The 24,699-nt window shown below is 44.4% G+C and overlaps 2 protein-coding genes across 13 annotated transcripts in view; one reads left to right on the top strand and one right to left on the bottom strand.

Annotated features, from left to right (window-relative positions):
• Nucleotides 1-252: 252 nt before the first annotated feature.
• Nucleotides 253-24,699, bottom strand: part of ADCY3 (adenylate cyclase 3) — a 98,858-nt gene continuing 74,411 nt past the window's right edge. For 3 of the 6 annotated variants that reach the window (XM_067703546.1, XM_067703548.1, XM_067703547.1), the window contains exons 16-23: nt 23,205-23,286; nt 22,054-22,212; nt 21,386-21,532; nt 20,722-20,841; nt 18,785-18,905; nt 18,017-18,141; nt 17,070-17,234; nt 253-966 (exon numbers count right to left, since the gene is read on the bottom strand). In XM_067703546.1, coding sequence (XP_067559647.1) covers nt 796-966; nt 17,070-17,234; nt 18,017-18,141; nt 18,785-18,905; nt 20,722-20,841; nt 21,386-21,532; nt 22,054-22,212; nt 23,205-23,286 — 1,090 coding nt within the window. In that variant the 3' untranslated portion in view covers nt 253-795. Of the gene's footprint in view, nt 967-3,361; nt 3,646-5,763; nt 5,922-14,129; nt 14,273-17,069; nt 17,235-18,016; nt 18,142-18,784; nt 18,906-20,721; nt 20,842-21,385; nt 21,533-22,053; nt 22,213-23,204; nt 23,287-24,699 lie in introns of those variants that run through there. The other 3 variants (XM_067703549.1, XM_067703550.1, XM_067703551.1) reach the window with 3 other exon arrangements.
• CENPO (centromere protein O) lies at nt 3,390-20,575 on the top strand. Of its 7 annotated transcripts, none has more exons than XM_067703552.1 (8): nt 3,390-3,529; nt 4,054-4,162; nt 5,717-5,886; nt 11,945-12,062; nt 12,756-13,015; nt 13,979-14,150; nt 14,906-15,072; nt 16,460-20,575. In XM_067703552.1, exons 2-7 carry the CDS (start codon nt 4,117-4,119, stop codon nt 15,040-15,042), a joined length of 903 nt encoding a protein of 300 aa, XP_067559653.1. In that variant the 5' UTR covers nt 3,390-3,529; nt 4,054-4,116; the 3' UTR covers nt 15,043-15,072; nt 16,460-20,575. The 7 variants fall into 7 exon arrangements, with proteins under 7 accessions (XP_067559653.1, XP_067559660.1, XP_067559654.1 ...); XM_067703553.1 differs by having other exon boundaries at nt 3,523-3,731; XM_067703554.1 differs by lacking the exon at nt 3,390-3,529 and adding an exon at nt 3,604-3,741.

Raw genomic sequence — 24,699 nt, 5'->3', positions numbered from 1 at the left:
CCTAAAAAGGTAGGAAATATAAACGTGGAGGGCCTGAGGGCTAAGCTAAGGAATCTTGACTTTATTCCTGGGCAAGTTGGAGCCTATACTGAAAAGGGTGCTCAGTGATCCTATCAATATATGAACCTGGTGGCAGAACGCTTGCTGCCTTGTAACCAGGATACGCTAGGTGAGCAGACCAGTGGGACACTCGTGAGCGAAATGAGAGCCTGATTCAGGGTGGTGGCACTGGAAACTATAAGAAAATAGATGTAGCACTTCACATATTTTATTAAATCAAATAAATTTTAACATCTTTGAAATGAAATTACATGTCTCAGCTTAATTGGTAGCATTTCTTCTTTCTTAACAACACGTAAAATAATGGTATATCTCAAAGTTGATGGTGTCCAAGATTCAATGATTACAATACCTGGATGTGAGTAAGAAATAGGGAATTCAAAGGAAAAGTTTTAAACCTGGGTAACTGGAAGAACTCTATTATTCCTAACAAAAAAGTAAGGGTATTTCCTTGATCCCTATATAGGAGTCTAACCAAATCTTCTATTTGAGCAATGACCCATAGATGATAATGCTACTCACCTACTTTCCCCATCTGAACTTATAAATAATTAAAAATACTTATTAATGGCAACTTTAATATGAACATGTTTTGACCCTCAGGAAACTAACTGTCATAATTTAAAGGGAAGGGAATTGCCACTGAAAGGAGTACAACGGTGCTTAGGGATGGACGGCATGCAGTTTCTGGATCCAGCTGATACTCAAACATATCAAAGCAATTGATAACTTCAGTCATTTGAACAATCGGAACTTCTTCAAATACTGGTTCACTTCTTCCTTGGGGTAGGGACGGAGTGCAATGCAAGTGGGGATGTTCTCTGGCTGCTCCACCCACAGCTTGTGGTCAATGTTCTTCTGTTGCAGCGTCTCTGCCAGCAACTTTAAGGTGGTCTCATCTGGGGCCTACAAGGAGCAGAACACAGACTGAAAAGCCCATTTAGTAAGTGACAAAAGGCAAAGGAAAAAAAAAAAAGTATGGAGGGGGGCTCCTCTTAACTGAAACTGGAGGAACAGCTCTACCGAAGAAGGAACTGTAGTGCATGTCTCTAGAAACAACAGCTTCATTGCTCCATTTGCCATTCACTCTCTGAAGGGGTGGGAGTGGGGGTGGGAATGCATTGTCAGTAATTATGCTCTACACATTTTCTAGTTCTGGTGCCTAAACAGCATCCCTAATCCCTCAGCCAGCTCTGACTTTAAGAGCTGACTACTGGAAGGATTTCTAAAATCACATCACCTCCACCTCCCTCCTACTTCCACCCTAGTCCACACAAACCTAGAAGGATTTTCTTTCTGCCAGGATAGTTCCCAGTTTTTAACTCAAGCGTGGGCAAACTATTCTCTAGTGTCCTTCTGAAACTGTTTCTCATCATCTTTATCACCCATGCTGAATCCCATTACAGGAAACAGCATAGCTATCACTCAGAAAATAAAGATACTTAGTGTGTTATGTTGCATAAGGTATATTTTTTTGCCTATGAAGGCAGAAGCCACTAAGATAACTAGAGGTTTGTCTTAATCCAATTAGAGGATGCTGGGATTGCCACTCTTAATCTGCTGAGTCCTTTGGGCATGCTGAAGAAGAATGCATTGACTTCCCCTCCCTCCTCCTTCAGCACCAGGAGCAGCACAGTACAAGTTAGAGTGAGTCCAAACCCTTGCTCTACCACTTACTGATTTGTGTGCTCTTTGATAAGTTATGTGACTTAGCTGAACCTTTGTGTCCCTGTTGTAAAAGGGGATGATAATGCTTCCTAGTAGTAGTGAGATTCAATGAAATCAGGCTCAGATCTGTGCCTGACACAAAGCACCCAGTGAATGGAGTTAATCTTGGCACTGTCTTATATTTTATTGGTCTTTATGGCTACAGCACCACCTTTATTTAATCAGTGGTGACTCCTACGGCCCTTTCTTGAGTCATAGCTAACAACAGAATCATGAGATGTCTTTTAAATTCAGAGGAGTCACTTACTCTCTGTGGGCTTCAGATATCTCATCTGAGAAAAGGGGTATTTTATCTGCCTGAAAGCAAGGGAGTGGGGGATGTCTGAACTACATGATTTCTTGAAGCCTTCCTATAAAATGCTATAAAAGGAATCTAAAGGAAAAAGCTATCTGTTTCTTTTCTGCCTACTTATAGATTCTCAAGACATTTTCCTACAGGTTACAGTTTAATGTTTCATTACCCAACAGCAATTTTTCTCTTGAAAAATGATCTGCTTTTGCCAGCTGGCCAGGAAGGAATTACCCAACCCCTCCACCCCAGGTTTATTTATTAAAATAAATAAATTTTATGAGAAGAAAATTGCTTTAAAATGAAAGCAATATTTTTTTCATTATAAAATGTGTGCTTAATGTAGGAAACTAAAAAAAAAAATAGAGAAGCATTACAAAATAACCAAAATTCCACTACCCACTCACTACTTAATATTTGGATATATTTTCTTAGTTCTTACTTTCAAAATCTGGATCACTTTGTATGTAGAATATATAGTTCAATTAGAATCGCATCATGAGCACTCTTCCATGCCAGGTAAATATGCTCCAAAAAACATGATTTATGCTAGTTTCGTAATAATCTGTTATAAGGGCATAAGTTTAGACAATTCATCGTACTGGAAATTTAGTGATTTCCACTTTTTTTTACTATGATAAAATGCTCCTATCCTTGTACAACGCTCTTTGGGTGCATCTTGCTATTTTCTTAGGATACATTTCTAGAGGCAGAATTGACAGAAGGTAAGGGTAAGATCTGTTTGGCTATCTGTAAAAAGAACCTTACGTCTGATGCTAGGTTCAAATTATACTAGGGTTAACATTTATTTTCAAATAATTTGGCGTCAGAACCAGGTAAATGCTCCAGTTTGACTTCACTTGCAATAAGGAACCCCGCGTCCTTACCCTTCTGGATCGGTTTTGCGAAGAGGGTTAAGGACAGTACTTTTCTGCGCAGCCATTAAAAGGCCGGCGCAGTGCACAGGTAGAAAGGCGGGTGTCGCTCCACCAGCCTCCGCCCTCACAGGCATCTGTTTAAGAGGGACGCAGGTAAGACCGAAGGGGTGCGGGAAGCATTTATAACGGGCCCGATGTCCACTCGTCACACCGTCAGGCCCCGCCCAGTCAAGGTAAGGCTCCCTGGGCAATAGCTCAAGCCCCAGAAACCTTACCAAAACTTGTAAGTCAAACACCCTCCCCACTAATGCCACACCCACTCCATGAAGTTAGGCCCTCCGACTCAAGACCACACCCTCTTCCGGTCTCGATATCCTCAGGGCCCCTCCCCCCGCCCGCGCCTCACCTCGAGGACCACCTTGCGCATGCGCCCCAGCTCCCGGAGGTAAGCGGCCGTGTGCGGGTGGTCCCGGTGAATGTGCAAGGCCGCGGTGGCTGCGTGACAAGCCTGTGCTACCAATGCGCCCGCTGGCCAGGAAAACGGCGCCTGTGATAGATCCTTTCGTAACACCAGGTACTGTACCAGGATCTGCGGCTCTGCGCCAGCGGCCGCCATCTTCCCGCACAACTTAAAGGCCAGGCCTATCCTCCGATGCATGCCGGGATGAGGGAGGGGCCCTGAGTGCTGCCATGTTTTTGTACGTTGGGAGTGCAAAGCACGCTGGGACCGGTTGGCTTGGATTTGAAGGCAAGCGGGAACAGCCAGAGGAGAGGAAGTAAGGGAAAGTAAGACCCAGTGGCGGTCGGGACCGTGATAGGGTGGAAGGCTGAGCGGCATTCTTACAGCTCCTTCCGTGTGCAAGGAAGCCCGGAGGAACCAGAGGTGCGGCGCCTTAGGAGCGCGCAGGGGCGGGGAGGTAGACGTGGACACCGCCGACTCGGACCCGGGGAGCGGACCGGGCGGGTCAGGGAAGGGGAGTCCTAGCGACGACACTTGGGGTGTCCGGGGCGCACGGGTGCGTACCAGCGTTGCGTGTGCCTGCCCTCTAGGTTTGTCTGAATATGAATCGATTCTTGCCATTTTATTTTGTCTCCAAGGACAGCCCTATTACTGGTGCTTGGACAGCTTTCTAGCAAGGCTCTTGGAAATCTGAGGAGGAGATGGAGCTGGCGAATACTCTAAGTCAAGACGGCGAGTCCAGAGGAGGTATTCAAAGGGTCGCCTTTCCCCCCCTTACTCCTGCTGCCCAAACAACGCGCAGGTTGAAAGCCCTTCCCTCCTCTAACCGATGTGTGACCTGTCCTGTTTGGGAGCAGGATGGTGAAAGGAACTAACATTGAAGACTTAAAGGGACAGGCAGCTAAGATCATTGGAGCAGGAAAAATTACTTCACATATTCTAGGCTCTTATCCCTTTCTAGACCAATAGGTTGCATTCCTAGTATGCTAAGCGTTCATATTCAGAGCTACAGTTCTAGCCAATGAGCTTTCTTTACTCTTCCCAGGATTTGGAGGGAGCCATTTATGCATTACTCCCGTGGAAGAGGCAGTGACTGGTATTGGTCAGACCTGGGTTGGAGTCCTGGCTCTGCCATTATAAATACTGTGGCCTTGGGCAAGTTATTTTACTTTTCTCTGCCTCAGTGTTTTCATCTGGAAAATGGAGATGAATAATAGCATTGTGGTGGTGGCTGTGGAAATTAGATAAGTAATTCTTTTAATGCTTTTCAAGTGAAACATTTAGCACATGCCTAATGCATAGGAAATATTAAATAAATGCTTTAATTCTTTGCATGCTTTGCAAGTAAAGGATCTAGCACAAGTGTCTCTTTTTTAATAAATTTATTTTATTTAGTTTTGGCTGTGTTGGGTTTTCGTTGCTGCACGTGGGCTTTCTCTAGTTACAGTGCGTGGGCTTCTCATTGCGGTGGCTTGTTGTGGAGCACGGGCTCTAGGCGCGTGGGCTCAGTAGTTGTGGCGCACGGGCTTAGTTGCTTCGCGGCATGTGGGATCTTACCGGACCAGGGCTTGAACCTGTGTCCCCTGCATTGGCAGGCGGGTTCTTAACCACTGTGCCACCAAGGAAGCCCCACAAGTGTCTTAATATGTAGGAAATGTTCACAGATGCTTCACTGCTAGAGTTGATTAGCATTATGAAACTGTGACCTTTACTATATTGGTCTTTAGTTAGTCTCTTAGGATCTGAGATTGCCTCTGAATTTCTATCTGTTGGTGAGCTTGTTTTCCTGTCTGATACCCAGTAATATTGGTGGACGGTTCCTTTCAGTGTGTGCCTTTATAGTCCTATGCTCCTAATACTTTTCAGAGTACTTATTCAAGCCTCTGTGGATGTCTAAATCCAGTTATGCATTAGCACTTTGGGAAAACATGCGTAAAACCAAAAAAAACAATTCTGCATTAAAAAAACAATTTCTGAGAGAGTCTGAATTTGGTGACCCTGTTTTCCTCTGGGTCACTATTATCATAGATAACTGAGATTAGCCATTTTCAGATGATGCCCTTTTTGAACAGTGTCTTGGTCAGGGACTGCTTGTAGGTCAGTGTTCGGCCTAAGAGGTTGCTGATCATTGACTTCTGTTGTCAGCTCCTCCTGTTTTATAAATTGTTGGCAACGTCTCCAGTTTAGCTGACCACAGAGTTCTGGAAAAAGGGTCACCCTCTGTTCTTCCCTGAAGTGCTTCCCGTTCCTGGGGTTAGAAATCCTTAGCTTCTTGTGAAATTCCCTTTTTACTTCCCTCAGGTGTTTTAGCTCACTTGGAAAGACTAGAGACTCAAGTGAGCAGATCCCGTAAAAAAATGGAAGAGCCACAGAGCGCACAGGCAGAGGAAAGTGCTCTTGGAACCAGGATTCATGAACTGAGACGTCTGCGAGATAAGCTGAGGGCTGAAGTGAAACAACATCAAGCTAGTGTGAGTAGAAGGGTGATCGACGTTGGCAGGCTTTCCTAGAGTGTAAAAAACAAACATGATCTGGGAATTAGCAAATTTGTGTAATACGTTTTACCTGTGGTCTTACTGGATGGATTTCAGTCCTTGATCCCTCAAGTGATCAAATCTGTAGAGTCGGCTAATGTCAATATCAGCTAACAGCTGGCAGGCATTACTGATGGGCCAGGCGAATTCTTCATAATAATCTCTTAAACCTGCCCTCATAGACATGAGCCTGTTACCTTAATCTCAGCCAGACTTGAGTCATTGGTACTTTTGTCATTAGCACCATCTTTCTATAACCCAACCTGAAACCTCACAGTAAACTTTGACTTTTCCCTCTTTTCAGCTTTCTCTCTAGCCCAGGTTCAGTTAGTAAAACCTGTCAAATTCTTCTTTAGATTGTCTTTGTGCCCCTCCCCCACCCTCTGCTGTAGAGCACGTATTATCCACATGGGTCCTAAATATTTACCAGGTGATTTAGATGGCAGGATTATTGCAGCAGTCTGCTAGTTTGTTTTCTTCTGGTATTTATACTTCTCTGATAAATTCCACACAGCCAAGAAAATCTTCGTAAAACACTACATTTTTCATTAAATTACAAGTTTCCTTGCTCAAAGTGTCAGTAATTATTCATTCCTCCTGGGTTAAGGTCAGCCTTCTTTTTCTTGTCTTCCCTCCCTCTCTTCCTTTTCCCCCTTTCCTCCATTCTCTTCCTCCCTCCCCCCTTCCTTTTTTATTAAAGTAAAAAAATACATATATATATATATGTATACACATACACACATATGTGTATATATGTTGTGCACAAATCTGAAGATCCTTTTACAGAACGAACACACCCTGGTAAGTACCACACAGATCAAAGTGTAGACTACTACCAGCACCCCAGAAGTCTCCCTCTTAAATCCTCCTAGTCATTTCCCTCAAGGTAACTGCTATTCTGGTTTCTGTTACTATACATTGGTTTTACTTGTTATGGAGCTTTACATAAATTTAAAAAGTATAAACTCTGTTATGTCGGGCTGCTTTTGCTGAATGTTATCTCTGTGAGGTTCATCCATATTGGTGCATGCTGTGGTCACTCTTTTATATTGCTATATAATTATTCCGTTGAAGAAATATCCCACAATTGTTTTACTTATTGTACTTATTGGTGACATTTGAGTTATTTGGATTGTTTCACTTTGGGGCTATTAAGAATAATGCTGCTGTGAACATTGTTGTTCCTGTCTTTTGATATAAAAATATATACTTTTCTGTTGAATTGCTGGGTCACAGGGTATGCAGATTATCTTTAGTAAATACTGTCGAACAGTATTTGAAAGTTATTGTACCAATTTTACATTCCCAGCAACAGTGTATAAGGTTTCCATTGTTCTGCATCTTTACTGATACTTGGTGTTGTCAGTTTTAGAAATTTTTCATTCTAGAGTGTGGGAGTAAATCATTGTGGATTAATTCGCGTTCGCCTATATAACTGATGGTTTTAAGTACCTGTTTGGACACTTGAAAATCTTCTCTTGTGAACTTCTTAAGACTTTTGCAGAATTTTTATTGGGCTGTATATCTCTTATTAAATTGTAGAATTCTTTACACATTTTGGATATGAGTTATTTTTTGTGTATCTGTATTCCAGATCTTCTTTTATGTTTTTTTTTGTTTTTTTTTTTTGCGGTACGCGGGCCTCTCACTGTTGTGGCCTCTCCCGTTGCGGAGCACAGGCTCCGGACGCGCAGGCTCAGCGGCCATGGCTCACGGGCCCAGCCGCTCCACGGCATGTGGGATCTTCCCGGACTGGGGCACGAACCCGTGTCCCCTGCATCAGCAGGCGGACTCTCAACCACTGCGCCACCAGGGAAGCCCCAGATCTTCTTTTAAAGACTGGCTTGCCTTTTCACTCTCTAACAATGTGATGAGAAGAAAGTCTTCATTTTAATGAAGTTTGATTGAGGAATCTAACTTTATGCTTACCGTTCTTGTTTCCTTTTAATCTTTGCCTAACTTTAAGAACATGAAGATATTCTGTGTTATTTTCTAAAAGCTTTATTTTACTTTTTATTTTCAGAATTACAGTCCCTCTGAAATTGATTTTTGTGTATGGTGTGAAATAGAGGTCATACTTCTTTTTTTTTTTCCATATGGATATCCAGTTCATCCAGTACTACTTCTTGAAGACCACTCTTTTCCCACTGTATTGCAGTGGGTCTTTGGGTCCACTGTGGGCCCGCTTCTGAGTTCTGTTCTGTGCCATTGGTCTATTTGTCTTTGTGCTAGTACCAGAGGTTTATTACTGAAAGTTTTGATACCTATAGTTTAGGTCTTCTTCAGAATTATCTTGGCTATTGTTGGCCCCTCGAATTTCGCATAAATTTGGGAATCGGCTGTCAATTTCCAAAAAGAAACCTCCTGTAGCTTTGATTGGAATTGCACTGAATCTATATATTGATTTGGAGAGGACTGAAATCTTTATAGTATTGTGTCTTCCAGTCAGTGTACATGGCGTATCTTCTAGCTTCTTGGGATGAACACTTACTGTTTTATAAGTCTTTTTTTCTCCTCTATGTGTTTAAGGTTATAAATTTCCCTCTAAGCATAGAATCTTAGTCCATATGGGCCACAATAACAAAAGTGCCATAAACTGGATGACTTATAAGCAACAAATATTTATTTTTTACAGTTTTAGATGCTGGGAAGTCCAGGATCATGGCACCAGCAAATTCAGTGTCTGAGGACTTAACTACCTCTTTGATTGTGGTCTTACTGTAACCTCACATGCCGGAAGAGGCATGCTAGCTCTTTGGCATCTCTTTTATAAGGGCACTAACCCCATTCATGAGGGCTCCCCCATCATGATCTAATCACCTCCCAAGGGCCCCACCTCCAAATACCATCACATTGGGCTTTAGGTTAGGTTTCTGAAGTTTGAGGGACACAAACATTCAGTTGATAGCACATGGCTTTAGCTGTATCCCACAAGTTTTGGTATATCATGTTTTCATTATTTCAATTCAAAATATTTTTGATTTCCATTGTAATATCTTCTTTTTCCCATAGGTTTGTTTTAGAAATATATTGCTTAATTTCCAAAAATTGGGGGATTTGTTAGTAATTTTTTTAGTTACTGATTTATAGCTTAATTCCATTGTGATCAAAGAACATGACCCAACATGTGGTCAGTTTTGATAAATGTTCCATGTGCATTAAATGTGGGTTTTGCATTTTGGGGTACTGTATTCTCTCTATCAAATAGACCAAATATGTTCATCATGATGTTCAGATATTTTATATCCTCACTAATTTACTTGTCAACTTGTTTTATCAGTTACTGGGATAAATGTGTTGAAATCTCCTGCTGTAATTGTGGATTTGTACATTTTTTTCCCTTTCATTCCATTTTGCTGTATAGTAGGTCCAAACAAATTTAGGATTGTTATATCTTCCTGGTTGACTTAACTTTTATCATTATGAAATGTTGCCTTTTCTTTTAGTTAAACTTCTTAAAGTCAACTTTGTCAAATATTAGTATCACTACAACAGCTCTTGTTCTTGTAAGTATCAATAGCATATAGTTAGAAATTTTTAATCCAGCCTGGCAATCTTTGTCTTTTAATTAAAGTATTTAGTCCATGAACTTTTAATATGATTACTAACATATCTGGATCTCAGTCTACCATGTTATTATTTATGATCTTATTTGTTCTTTGTTTCTTTTTTGTCCTTTCTTTCCACCTTTTGGATTGATCTTTTTTTATTATTTCACTTCTCTAATTATACATGCTTTTAGCATTCTTTTTGTGGTTATCCTCCACAAAACATGCTTTTTTTTTCTTACTAGAATATACTTTAGATTAGTACTTGTACCACTTTCTGGATAATTACAGAACCTTCTAACATCTTTTCTCTCCCACACATGCAGCCTTTCATGTTATTATTGTCATATGTTAATTCTACATATACTTAAAACTGTATGAAACACTTTTGTTTGTATAGTCACTATGCCTTTAGAGTTATATATACATATTTACCTTTTTCAGTGCTCTTTATTACTTGCTGCATTTCCAGATTTTCATCTGGGATTATTTTCCTTCAGTGTAAGTAGTTCCTTTTGGTACTACTTTCAGTGTAAATTTGCTGGAAATAAATTCTCTATTTTTGTTTGTCTGAAAATGCTGTATTTCACTATATTTTTCATGTTTAAAGGGGTATTTTTGCTCAGCATAGAATTATAGATTGAAATGTATTTTCTTTTATACTTTAAATACATTTTTCCATTGTCTTCTAGTTCCATAGTTTCTGTCAGATGTTAGTCTTATTGTTTGCATATAGTGTGTCTTTTGCCCTTTGGCTGCTTCATGGTTCTGTCTTTGGGTTTTAGCAGTTTTATATCATAATGTGGCTAGGATTGGTTTTCTTTCTTCATCCAGCTTGGTGTTTGTAGCACTTCTTAAATTAATTACTTGCTGTTTCTCATTTATTTGGAAAATTTGGCCAGCATCTTTCAAATGATGCATCTGCCTCATTCTTTCCTGTATTTCTGGGGCTCCCAAGTATGGAGTTTTTGTTTTGTTTTTACTGTGACCTATGTCTTATATCTTTAATCTAGATAAGAAAATACACCTATTTTCTACTTTTTCTATGTGTCCAGTCAGCTCTTAAACCTGTTGAATTCCTGATTTTGGTTATTGTATTTTTTGGATTTAGGATTTTCATCTGACTTTAATAGATTCCAGCCCCTTGGTGTGAGTTCTTCATCTTTTAATCTATTTTAATGACTATGCCTAATAACTCAAATAGCTGAATCCCTTTGGATCTGCTTCTGTTGTCTTCTTTTTTCTCCTGGTTTTCAGAGGTCTGTTCCTCTTCCCTGATATGCTTCATTTTTTTTTTTTTTCAGTGATGGGTATCATATGAAAAAATATAGGGATTCTGAACTATGTCCTCTTCCTCCAGAAAGAATTTCATTTTTTTTCTGACAGGCAGATAGCATATGGGCATATCACTTTAATCGCTGAAGTAGTCTGTTTCTGGTTTGCCCTTACTCCTAGGGTGTAGTCCTTTGGTGGGGGGCGGGGGGACCTCACTTGAAAGCTTGGGTGTGTTGGGAACAGATCTGTCAAGATCCCCCTTCTTTGGCAGGCCCTGATCTCCAGAATCTCTGCTTAGCTTTTTAACTTTCAGGAGCTTCTTTCTGTTTTGGTTTCTAAGTACCCAGCCACACATAGGCAGTTTAGGATTTGGCAAGTGCCTGGAGGGCAAGTTGTATGCAGAATGTTGGGTTCCCTCTTCTATAGTTTGACCCACAGGAAGGCTGCTCTGGTAACCTTGATCTCCAGTTTTTGTTTCCCTGGCATGGTGAGACTGCTACAAAATTTAGCCTGCAGCTTTCTATTTGGCCTGTATGCCTTGTGATTAAAATCAGCAAATGCTGAGGGGGAAAACCTCAGGAAATCCCAGCTCACTTCAGAGCATTTATCCTTAGTCTTCAATCTGGCTATTTTGGTGATTCTCCAGTGCCTTCGGGCCATTTTCTGTTTGTTTACTTGCATGATTGCGTATTCCTCTTTGGTATTTGATCCAGCTTGTGTAGTTGTCTCAGAGGGAGAGTTAGTCCAATACCTCCTACTGGGCCGTATCTCGCAGCGTGTGGCTTAGAGTCAGTATTTCTCATCCTGGCACTTGAAAACCTGCACAGTCTGACCCAAACCAACTTTCCCAGCCTTGCCTCTTCGCAGCTGTTTTTGCTTCCTAGACTTTCCTGACATCCTTTTCTTTCTCCTCTCACAGTACTCTCCATGCCAACCAAGTTCATTGTTGTCCAGGCCAGCACAATTTCTACTTCTGATTCCTAGCACTGTAACCCACAAGATTCTTCCTCTGCTGTGAATTCATAGCACCAGGTGGCTGGCCACTGTAGCATTTCTTGATCGATTATATAATTAAAAAATATTGTGCATTTAAATTTTTTCCAGGTAGGTGAGGGCATGGGATTTCTATTATGCCCCTTTGTACCCAGTTTGATCTGCTACATATCTCGCAGGTTAAAGCATCTACTACCAATGTAGAACCCGACCAAACATTAGAGATTACTGAACAAGAAAGTTTGAAGAGAAAATGGGAAAACGTGAAAGCCATTCTGCAGGCATATCGTTTTACAGGTATAGTTTTTTTCTGACCTGTTTCAGTCTGGGTCTCTTGTCTCTAGTGAGTTAGTTTGCAAGATGTATTATAAGTCCTGGACTTACTTCATGAACGTTGACTTTTGCCCCCTTCAGCATACACACACAAAGCTGGCATGCTCTTCACAGGCAACTTGCCCTACAGGACTGGCCCCTTTGTGCAGCAGCAGGTTGACTGGTGGCTGGCTTAGACTGTTCATTTTTAGCAATTTGACGTGTGCTAGATGGTGTGCTACAACTTCCTTTACTGCTGGCTTGCTTTATGCCACTGGTCAAATAGTTTGAACCCCTCAAGTCTCTGTTTCACCATTAAAATGAGGATTTATTTACCTGTTATCTGTATCATAAGAGGATTGTGGGAAGACGTGGGGACTACCATAAATTATTTGACACTCAGGAAAAAAGAAGCATAGGTAAATTGAAAAGTTCAAAATCTCTTCCTCAGTAATTTAATATTTAGGATGCTCTTTCTTTCCCACCATTCTTCTGTGGTTTTATCAACTCAAAGTGAGCTAGAGTCAGTGAGAAGAAAGAGTCTGTTGTCATTCATTCAACGAGCATTTGAGCCCATGATGTATGTAACTAGGCAGTGCTGAGGGGACTGGGATGCACAGGTGAATAGGATACTGCCTCTGCCTGACATCTCTTAAGGTATCGTCTTATTTGTCTCAGGGATCAGTGGGAAACTGACCAGCCGAGGAGTCTGTGTCTGCATCAGCACTGCTTTTGAGGGGAATCTGCTGGATTCCTATTTTGTGGACCTTGTCATGCGGAAACCACTTCAGATACATCACCATTCGATTCCAGTCTTCATTCCTCTGGAGGAGATATCTGCAAAATACTTACAGACTAATATTCAGCACTTCCTGTTCACTCTCTGCGAGTACCTGAATGCTTACTCTGGGAGGAAGTACCAGGCAGATCGACTTCAGGTATCTGCGATCTTATAAAGCATTTTGTGAGCCCAGATGAGCTTAAAAGGAGAAAAAGGGACATGTTCTTTTTTTGTACTTTCAAATGTTTCATAACTCTGAGCCGGAAGTTTGACCACTGTCCTTCTAATGCTTGTTTCTTATTAATATACAAGCTATTTTCCACCTTCTCTTCTGTTGAAACTCTGGATGATGTTGAAGCATGGATACCAGTTAAGGGATTATTCACTCATGAATGGTGATTCTCAAGCTTTTGAACTTGACCCTTCCTTCGCCTCACAAAGTGGTAGGGTACAGTTGCTATACTTTTAATTCAACAGGAATTTATAGAGTACCTACTATGTGCCGGGTGTCTTGCTGAACCTTGGGTATAGGTGCACAGCAGAATAATGGTTTCTTGAAATACCACAGAGGAATACTCTCCATCTTTGCCTAAGCTCTGGCTTACCTTCTATTTAGGGTTGCAGTTGAGCTTAGGGTTGAGGTAAAAAGGGAAAAAAAAGGTAGGAAATGAATGCAAATAGGGAATAAGTGACTCTTAAAATAAGTGACTCTTATACCTCTTTATGCATTTGGAATGACTCTGAAGCTCCTGGTTGTCAGATAAACTTAAACTGATATGTAGCCTGGTTGTCAGATAAACAAATTGGTACGTGAATGTAGACATGAAGCATCTCAGCCATACATATGTCAATGCAGTTCTTGGCAGAAATAGTATCTCCCCTGTATCCCCAGCCCCTGGCCATTTACATAGACTCTAGGCTGCTACCAGTTCTTAATTATCTTATAAATCTCTGTCATTTGTCCTTTTTTCAGGCCTTTCTCTGTCCTTCATTTATTTCTGAGATTTAATTAATAGGCCCTGTTTTTGGTAGACATGTTTGAAGCGGCATAACCTATCACTGCCTTTGGAGTTGTAATTGTCATATACTTTGTGTCTCTTTTGATCCTCACCCCCATTAGAGTGACTTTGAAGCCTTTCTGGCTGGGCCTTTGCAGAGAAACTCACTGTGCAACTTGCTGTCATTTACTTACAAAGCGGAGCCGGAAGGCCAGTCCTTCCCATTTTGTGCTAGACTGCTATATAAGGACCTCACGACAACTCTTCCAACTGATGTCACTGTTACTTACCAAGGTAAGAGGAAGGATACCTCCAGGAAGAAATTATAATATGCCTGGGTTACTCAGATTGATTGAAACAGGGCGAAATAGACTACATCAGTTGGGCCTCTTGAGACACTTTCTTCTGTTTATGTACTATGAACAGAAAAATATGAAGACAGACACCAAGAATATCTTCCTTGTTTCTACCAAATTTTCTTCTCCTCTTTGTAAGTAGTAAACACAATTATCCTAGTTTTCCTTTCTCCTTTGCTCCATCCAACTCCGCTAGAGTTCTTTCAGCTTATGATTTGTTTTCATTGGAGACCCCTCTTAGACAGCTAATGAGGCTGTGTCATACGGTCACTGTGGTGGAGAGAGCCAAGACTCGTTTCACTGTGAAACCAAGTAGACATGACAAGTCAGCATATACTTAGCTCTCCAGAGACTTCTCTAAATGAGAATTTTTCAGGGATGGCTGAGACATTTGCTATGACTTTGTTTTCGTTAAGTGTACCATAGTACATGGGCGATAATGAGAAAAAGGATAAAATGTTTTTACGAGGCAGAAATTTTGAAGCTGCCACAGGTTTCACATCATAGGCTTTTGATTTCTCTGGGCAGAGTTTCTGGTCTCAAAATTTCATTGGACCAGTAAGGGGCAAGCCTCTCTCAGCTCCAGACCAAATTAAAAAAAAAGTTAGACGTGTCCAGAATATTAGTGAGTGATCCAAGTTCTGATTCCTACAGTTGCACTAAATGAGATTGATAGGTTCTATCTTTTTCTAGGGACGGATGCATTATCCACCACACAGGAAGAACAGCGAGCAGCCCATGAAAATCTGTTTTTTACAAAGCCCCTACATCAAGTGTTTACTTCATTTGCAAGAAAAGGAGACAAGCTGGATATGAGCCTGGTCTCCTAGAATATTATTTTCATTGGGAACACATCAGAAGTGAGTAAACTAGTACTGACCACAGTTGCAAGCAAGGTCCTGGGAACTGAAAACTGTTGTAAAGGCTCAGACTCCTTGCCTGGGGACCGTCCTTGCAATGAGAACAGACACCCACCTCACCAGCATGGTTAGGGACAAGTTTGAGTCTGTAGACCCTGGCATTTTCAGACAGTTCTCCATGATTGCCTGGTCACTTGTTACAATGCTCAAGAGTATCTCTTCTCTTGCGATACTGATTTGATCATACATGTTAGCGAAAAATCAGAGTGGTCTGTGGGGGTAAAGGGAGTATGTACCATACAATTGAAGAGTATTTCTAGCTTTTATGATACCTTCAAGTAATTTTGCCTTACTTTCCTTATCTGTGACTTTTGAAAAAAGAAAGTTCTTAGAACACTCTAGGTTCATGATATGACATGAATCATATAGTTAAGAAGGGAAGTGTGTTTAATCTTTTGTTTGGAATGGAATATTCTAGGTCACTGCTTTACAAAGAATATGGCATGAGAAAGTACTATGGATAAAATAATGAGGGTTCCATGTATCTAATGTCGTTTCCTAGAACATGTTAGTAGAGCACAGAATGTATTAATAAGCTCAGCGGTAAAAAACCATGATCAGAAGTCTCATAATTTGATCACTGCAGAGGGAAGCGGATCCCCCTCCTTTGTCTCTTCCCTCTCCTGCAAGCTGCAGGCCCTGGCTGTACATGTATCTTCCTCATCTCCTGGTCCAGTTAGGGTGCCACTTCTTGTAACCATGGCCTCTGCTCTGCTGGTGCTTTTTGTTCCTTGGCTTGGGAGTATACGCAGGGCTAGTGCTCGGATGTAAAAACCTGTCATCGCGCTATTTTAATTCCTGTCCCGTTTCCCGCCCCGCCCCACTCCCCCAGTCACAAATAGGAGTCATTACCACCCGTACTGCCCAAGGCCAAGACCTGATGGCCACGCAGCAACCTGCAGGTGTGGCAGCCCCAGCTAACTCTGGGAGGAGCACAGGGGAATGGTCAAGCCAGCTTGGACCACCATTTAGAAAGAAGCAGCTTAAGAAGAGAGCAAGGTCCTAGTTTAAGCTCTTGCCTTCCAGGCACATGGTGAGGACCAGTGTGGGAGGCAGCAAAGCACTTCTCAGGTGAGGGCTGGTAACAGAATTTTCCCAATGATCATATTCAAGCTGAATAAAGCTTTTAATAAAACAGTCTTGTTCTTTATCAATACCTGTAAATTCGCTTTTAAAGCAGTAGCAAACGCGACTGTAGCAAGAGCTCAAAAGGCAAGGCAATATCGGAAAGTTTTTTAACAGAAAGTTAAAAATATAAATGTAGAAGATCTGTTTATATATTTTTCTTTCAGAAATAAAGTCCCTTTCCCTCCCTCCCTCCCACCAGGTAAAAGGAAATATTGCACTTTCTGCTCTCATGACTAAGGTGACTGACTGGGGTTCCAGAAGAACCTTTCAAGATTATCAGGACGAGGCCCATTTCACGTAACTCGGACCACAGAGGCAAGCAGGTCTTCAGAGTGAATGCTTCCAAGTTCTAGCTGGGGACAGAGCAGCTGCCAGCCCTGTACGTAAACAGAGCTGCCCCACCTGTGCTCCCAGCCGGGCCCAAAGGCAGCAGCCTTGTTCTGCCTCTGGTACATTCCTGCTCACAGTGGCCACGGCCTCTCTGGGGGAGGAGGGCTGGTCGAGACCAGGGCTCTGGAAGGATTACTCCAATACTATGCCCAAGAGCCCTACTCTCTGGGGAAGCTACAGGCACTACAGGCACACCAAGGAATAGTATGGCCGCCCTCAGAGCTCACACATCCATAAACAGATGAAGGCTTGAGATTTTTAAACCTAACGTCTACGTGAGTGTGCACCTCAACAGCTTGGGAATGCTGGGACTTGGTCACTTGTCCTTTCCCAAGGCCTGCCTTCGATTCCAGAAAATACCCTCTCCCTCCCGTGTGGACTCTCTGGGGGCTCGAGGCCATTCAGGAGTTGTCTACTACCTGGTGGGGCAGTGTAACCGAGGAGCCATTAGGGAACGTGGCTGGCTTCTCTCGCCCCTTCAAGAAGAAGGTTAGCAGCTCCCCCTTCCCTTTCACAAAGATGGGCCCTCTCCTCACAAAGCGGAAGCCGTACTCTCGAAGGATGACTTGAGTTTCTTCCACCACCTGTAGAGGGAGAACCGAGAGCGTCGGCTTAGAGAGTGAACCTGGGCCGAGGGGCCCGGTGCTACCCACGCAGGATCCCCATCCACAGGCTCCCAGCGCTCTTCTGCCCCTTCCAGCCTGTGTACCGGTTGCGGGGGTGGGGTTTGCCTGGCCCACCCCTCTGTAACCTTCGTGCTCCCTCTCCTAGGAGGTCAGCCACAGGTCGCCTTGCTTGGCAAGGCTGCTTTTCTGTCCCCTTTGCCCTTCTTGTGGAGCTTTCCTGCCAGAGCCAGTGATACAGATCAGGGTGGTTTTGGGGGGGAGCTGTTGGAGGCCCAAGGGTCACTGGGAACCAAGAGGCAGGACATGCTTTTTTTTTTGCAGTATGCGGGCCTCTCACTGCTGTGGCCTCTCCCGTTGCGGAGCACAGGCTCCGGACGCGCAGACTCAGCGGCCATGGCTCAAGGGCCCAGCCGCTCCGCGGCATGTGGGATCTTCCCGGACCGGGGCACGAACCCGTGTCCCCTGCCTCGGCAGTCGGACTCTCAACCACTGCGCCACCAGGGAAGCCCGAGCAGGGCATTCTTTTATCCAGAACTTAAACCTGCATTTTGTAAATGGGTTTGAAGTATTTTCTCCGTTTTACTGAAGCATGTCGTCCCAGTGTGGCCCTTGATCTCAGCATTGCCAACTTAACGTTCTGGGCCAACAGAAAGGAGGCAGTAGTGCCCTGCAAAACATGCATTATTCCGATTCCACTCCCTGGGATCTGAGCACACGGTCGGCTCTGTTGCTGGACGTACCTGAATGTTGCCCATGACCCCTGTGGACTCCATCCTGCTGGCTACGTTGACTGTATTGCCCCAGATGTCATAGTGTGGTTTCCGGGCTCCGATGACGCCAGCCAGTACCCCTCCTTTGTTCATGCCTGAGGTAGAGGCACAGAATTCAGCACAGCCCCATCTCAGAAGCCACCAACTCTTCTCACGGAATTTGCCACCTGGCTCCAACCACAAAGCTCCTAGTTATGTAACATACTCCTCGTCAAGCCTAAGCTACCGGAGGACAGAAGTCACGTGTCCTTCTCACCCTCCTCGCTCTGTGCTCGGTAAATGTCAGCCACCCCAATATACTAACTCATTTAGGACAGAAGTTGCCAGTTTCTCTCTTGGCACACCTGGTACTTCAAGTCTCCTGTGACCTTGCCCAGGATCGAGACCCCCTTCCCAGTAGTGGGTGGCAGGTGACATGAATCCTAACAGGCTGGACTGAGGTGAACAAGGCCCTCAGGCACAGAAGATTCCCTGGAAAGGTAGACAAACTCAAGTCCCAGCCGGATTCAGAACGAAGGCCATCATCGTCAACAGCGTGGGACAGGGATGGCTCACCATTTCATCGCACTTTCAGTTCGATCATCAACCTAAAGACCCGTAAGGTCCCTTCCAGCTCGGTGAGTATGAACCTCCCCAGCCCAAACGCCTCAGGTGTTTCTAAGCCCCGTCCTCCCCGATTTGCCGAGCCCCCTGCACCAGGGGGAGCACGGCAGGAGTGAGCGAGCCAAGAGGCCTTACCTATGCGCAACATGAAGTTATTGAAGGACTGGTTGTTGATGTTGGTGAGCGTGTCTTTCATGGCGAGCGCGAAGTCAGCCAGATCCGCCAGGTGCTGCCAGCGCTCCTTGTCTGACCTCTCCTGCACAAGAAAGCAACCGTGAGCGCCAGGGCCCGCCGGGCGCCTTCCTTCCCTTCACCTGCTAGTTACAGGCCTTGTTCTGCACTTCCTCCCACAGGGGAGCCAGGGACCTCTTTAGCTCTGACTTGTCACTGTGACAGCTCACCTGGGTCCCTCTGGGTCCAGGGCAAGGATGGGCAGAGGTGGTGGGGAAGGCAAATCCTTCCCAGCCCAGCTGCTGTCTGCCATGCGTCTGGCAGGGTCGTGTCACCACCCTGTCTGAACCTGGCCTTTGAATTTTGTATCGTTGTCCTCATTTGTTTCTTCAAGTAATTGTAAGCACTTGAGGGTGATGACCATTCTAGATGTGTTTCTTTAACCTCATCCATAAAGTGGATATGGCAGTAGGACTTACACTGTACAGCACAGTTGTGAAATAAACTAGGGTAATGTTTTAAGAACAGCCCTTGGGACCAGGGTCCCCACAGTTCATTTCCTCTCCCTCTGGCGCTAAGCACAGCTGGCCTCACAGGGCTGAGCCAACAGGAGAATAATCTGTCAGCCAGTGAGCGTTAACGACTTCCCTCTCCTAACAAAACCATTTCCCCAGCCCGGACATCTTCACTGTTACATAACTGTGTAGATAGTTCCTGCTCCCCGGTTCTTATGAAAGTATAGAGCATTAAGAGGGCATGGCCACAGGCACATGAAAAGATGCTCAACATTGCTAATTATTAGAGAAATGCAAATCAAAACTACAATGAGGTACCACCTCACACCAGTCAGAATGGCCATCATTAAAAAGTCTACAAATAACAAATGCTGGAGAGGGTGTGGAGAAAAGGGAACCCTCCTACACTGTTGGTAGGAATGGAAATTGGTGCAGCCACTATGGAGGGTCCTCAAAAAACTAAAAATAGAGTTGCTATATGATCCTCCAGTCCTATTCCTAGGCATATATCTGGAGAAAATTTTAATTTGAAAAGATACATGTACCCCAATGTTCACTGTAGCGCTATTCACAATAGCCAAGACATGGAAACAACCTAAATGTCCATCAGCAGATCAATGGATAAAGAAGATGTGGTACATATATACAATGGAATATTACTCAGCTATAAAAGAATGAAATAATGCCATTTGCAGCAACATGAATGTTGGACCTAGAGATTACCATGCTAAGTGAAGTAAGTCAGGAAGACAAATACCGTATGGTATCACTTACATGTGGGATCTATATGATACAAATGAACTTATCTATGAAACAGAAACAGACTCATGGATGTAGAGAACAGACTTGTGGTTGCCAAGGAGGTCGGGGGTGGGGGAGGGAGGGACTGGGAGTTTGGGGTTAGCAGATACCAACTATTATATAGAGAATGGTTAAACAAGGTCCTACTGTAGAGCACAGAGAACTATATTCAATATCCTGTAATAAACCATAATGGAAAAGAATATGAAAAAGAATGTATGTATATGTGTATAACTGAATCATTTTGCTGTACAGTACAAATTAACATTGTAAATAAACTATACTTCAGTAAAATAAATTTAAAAAAAAAAAGAGGATATGGCCACAGTTACCTAAACCATCTCACGCCCGGCCTAAGCTGTGGAACAGCAGTGGGGGGCCATGTGTGTTCCTCTCTCTGCTTATTAAACTCGTAAACCTGGTTTTATATTTGCACCGCGTTGGTTGTTGGGTGTGTGTCTGTGACCCCTTCGCACAACAGTACTTAATGGCAGCTACTTTTATTATGACATCGTTTCCCACGTGCTACGTGTGAGCTGCCTCTCTCTTGCCCCATCTCCTCTAGACATTGAGCTGGTTAGCTACCTTGTTGGAGCTGGTAAAGCCATTGGTGTTGACATCTGGGGTGACTCCTGAAGCTGCCATGTAGGTGCTGCCAATGGTTTTGATCTTGGTGATGACCCGAAACTTGGGATTGTCCAGGAGCTGAGGCCAGTAGTAAGGAAGACAGAACTGTCAGCAGTCGACGGAGATGAATGAGCCACAACTAAATGACAGATTTGCCTGTTTACAACAAGCCCAGGAGACATCTAAGATGTTTTCCTGTAACAGCTTCATCCAGCCGACACCTGCCACATGATCCTGGGCCAATGTCCCGATATTCTGAGCCTCAGTTTCTACCACCTTAACCCTGGGATGCAGGCCAGTCTCCTAGGGCGGGAGCATCTATGTAAAAGCATTTCCCCTGGTATACAAGTTACCTGATAAATGTCTACTGAACCTGAATCTGAGGGTAGGAGGAATCAGAGGGGCCTCGGGATCTTGTTTTGGCCAGACTTGCAGGTGATCTCCCAGGCTCTCACCTGGGACCCAACATCTCCAGATGGCTCTGTTATGCGGAGGGGCTTTTATGGGGAAACGCAGCCAGAGTAACTCTAACTTCCCTCTGACTTCTGCAGCCTTTCCTGGGCTGCAATCTGGAAGGGCTGGCTCTGTGGCAGGAGGAGGGGGGCGCAGGATGGTCACTTACAGAGTCAAAATCTGAGATGATCTCATTGAGGAAGCGCAGACACTCAATGCCACCGTTATTGATGCTCTCCTCTGTGTAGAAGTCAGCAAAGTTGGGCAGGGAGGCAAACATGACTCCAATCTCGTCATAAGACTGACTGTACAGCTCCTAAAAAGAGGCGGGGCCAAAGTGCTCAAAAAAGTCTAAGTGAATAATGTGCTATAGAAATGAACCTGTCTTCCATATCCATGACATGTGCACTCAGCTTTTTGGACACACACGTCTCCCAGACTATCCCAACTTTGAATTATTAGAAAGTAGCTCATCACAACAATTAATAACTAAAAAAGAGCTTCACTAGTCCCTGCAACAGCTCCAGCTCTGAGAAGAGGGTGGGGTGGAGCTGGGAAGTGAGGCATGAGAACCAGTCTGAGATGATCACGGTCGGCAGAAAGGTGGGCTCCACCAAGGCCTTGGCTTCTGAAATGGGCCTCCCAGAGGTGTGTGGCCCATGGAAGCAATGTCTATGGCAGTGCCCTTTACCAAAAGCCTGTGAAATTCTTCTTTTGCTTCTGGTATTGTGCTGGGTAGGTCCAGCCCTACCTGGGCCCCCAGGCCATGTCATAAGAAGACAGAAAGCCAGAAGATGACACACAGGCTCGTGGCTCCAGCACAGGGCCACCCCTCACCTCGTCTCTCTTCTTGGACCCCAGGAAATGGCGTGCCACGTGCTCAGGCAACATGTTAGTGACCAAGGCCTCGTTCCAGCGTCTCATTTCATAGACACGTTCCTTCTGGTCGTGGACCTCAATCTTCCATAAGAACAGTGTCCGTGCCAGCTTCTCCACCTATGGACACAGACATAGGTAAGGTGTGAGCTCTAAGCTGGCCATCTGAGGGAATTCCCTCCTGGCCCAGTGGTTAGGACTCGGTGCTCTCACTGCCGTGTCCCGGGTTCAATCCCTGGCTGGGGAACTAAGATCCCACAAGCTGTTCAGCACAGCCAAAAAAAAAAGAAAGAAAGAAAGAGAAAGCTGGCCATTTGATAGGAAGACGAAAAATGTGAACTTATTTCCAACATGGGAAGACTGAAAGGAAAACGGCTAATGGCAAGGGAAATGAGACCCAGAAAGATTCACCTCATCAAAAAGGCCACCCTACAGGTGCAGTGAGGATCCCAGCCCCTTTGGTTACAGGAAGATGTGAGAGGTATTCTGGACGTGTGGGGCGTCCTGGGACATAATTTTAGCTACAGGTCTGCCCTGTGGGTGGTGGCAGCAGTGGGATCTCCTAGCCCAGGGAGGAGGAGTCCCCATTTCCAGCAGGCTCCATTCGGTCAAGAAGTGGCTGGGGGTGGCTGTAGTTCCCCGACAAGCCACTGGGTGGCATCTGAGCTAACAGGGAAGTGAGTCCCTCACGAGGGTACTTCCTTCCCTCTCTTCCTCTTTTTCCTTTTAACCAAACAAAAACTTCATCAGCTTCTTTCCCTTTATTTTCCGGCTCCGTAGTCAGTGTGTTAGTGACCCCCAGAGCCTGGGTGAGTGGAGATCCATGAGCCGCTGGCCTAGGGAATAGAGATTTTATCCAGGCTTTTGTGCCCCTCCCCCAGGCTTCCTTCAGTTTCCCGCAGGAGGTCAGAAGGAAGAGGTAAGAACTGTTGCTCCTGTACTACTGAGGAAGAAACCAGAAACTGGCAGAGGTGGTGGCCTGACCAGGGTCACATGCCATGTGGGGTAAGGGAACCAGCATTCCCCAGGAGCTTGGTTTCCTAGGTCCTGGGGCTGCTTCTCCAGAGGCCCCAGCAGGCCTGCGCAGAAGAGGAGGGTGTGCAGGCACTCACGTGGCGGGAGAAGTAGTAGAAGCTGAGCATCATGACGAAGATCATCACCGTCATCGAGCACTTGGATGGCACCAGGGGCAGCCTGTGGGACCGAGGACAGTTCAGCTGAAGGGCACCGCGCTGCCCGCTGACAAGGGAGCCTTATTCCCTCTAATCTGGCTGTGCTGTTTCCTGTCACCCAGAAACTTTTCTCAGCAGCTTAAGCACCTTCGCGTCAAGCCCGGATGCCCACCGGGCAGTAAAGCTTTCTGAAATCATTGGGTTTTTGTCTTAACAGCCAACCAACTCCTGGCTCCTCCCGGCTGCACTTGGAATCCACATCAGGCCTTCGGGGATGCTCCCCAGATGTTGAATAAACACTGCATCACCTGACTGATCACAGAAGTAGCTGCAACCATCTAGGAATCTGGAGACGGGAGAGACTGACTAACATCTCGGTGATGGGATGAGGGCACAGTGCCACCATGCTTTTGTATAACTGTCACCCATATTTTTGTGTGGAGCTGTACATCATTTCCATTACTGTACAGTATTCTATTATATGACTCTACCACGATTTACGTATCTGTTCATTGTTGATGTCATTTGGGTCGTTCTCATTTGTTTTGGATGTTTGTAGGTGTGTGTGGCTATTATAAACAATGCAACTGTGGACATCCTTGTTCATGTATCCTGGGACATATATACGTGCATTCGTTTCTCTGAGGTGTACACGTAGCTGTGGAATTGCTGGGTCATAGGTCTACTTTCAACTGTACTAATTAACTCCAAATTGTTTTCTAAAATGGTTGTACCAGTTTATACTCCCACCAGGAATGTATGCATTACCGTTATTATACAGGATGTGATCAGACTTCTTAATTTTCGCCAAACTGATAGGGGTGTGATGGTCTTTCACAGTGGTCTTAATTTGCATGACCTCGGTTACCTGAATGCCTTTCATTTATTACTGCCCAGTTAGATTTCTTCTTTTGCGAAATGCTCTTCAAGTCTTCTACCCACCTTCTGTAGGTCATCTTTTTTTTTTTTTAAACTTACTTAAAAGTCTAGTCAGGTCACTGAATCATACAATTCTAAAACTTTAGAGCTAGAAGGGACCTTGAAGAACTTCTAGTCTGATATCCTCTTCAAGAGATGAAAACTGAGACTCAGGAAAAGTGGCCTGCCTGAGGCCCCACAGAGAATCACTGCGGCAGGGTTCAGAATCCAGGTCTTCTAGTTTGAATGCAACAGTGTTCCTTCCTGCTCCTGTTTCTGCCGTCTGTCCTGCCAGCCGGTAAACGCAGCTGTCCTCTACCTGGCTGCTCTCCTTTCACCTCAGCCCAGCCTGCTCTCTGTCCCAGCCTCTAAACCACACTGCTCGCCACACCTCGCTCTCTTTGACCCAGGAGAGGCCAGCGTGGCCAGATGAGCACTAAAGTCTGCTGCAGGCTCCCTACAGAAACACACACTGACTTCTCCGGCCTGACTATCCCACGTCACGTGCCTCTGGAAG

Source organism: Pseudorca crassidens, chromosome 14, assembly GCF_039906515.1.
Source record: "Pseudorca crassidens isolate mPseCra1 chromosome 14, mPseCra1.hap1, whole genome shotgun sequence".
In the NCBI taxonomy this organism is placed as follows: domain Eukaryota; kingdom Metazoa; phylum Chordata; class Mammalia; order Artiodactyla; family Delphinidae; genus Pseudorca; species Pseudorca crassidens.
The sequence above is the reverse complement of the archived record's forward strand: the minus strand, read 5'-3'. Positions and strand labels throughout refer to the sequence as shown.

Coding starts and splice junctions, on each gene's coding strand:
- CENPO (XM_067703552.1), top strand. CDS start 4,117: ATGGAGCTGGCGAATACTCTAAGTCAAGACGGCGAGTCCAGAGGAG. Junction 13,016..13,978: donor ACCAGGCAGATCGACTTCAG/GTATCTGCGATC, acceptor CACCCCCATTAG/AGTGACTTTGAAGCCTTTCT. Junction 14,151..14,905: donor TGTCACTGTTACTTACCAAG/GTAAGAGGAAGG, acceptor ATCTTTTTCTAG/GGACGGATGCATTATCCACC.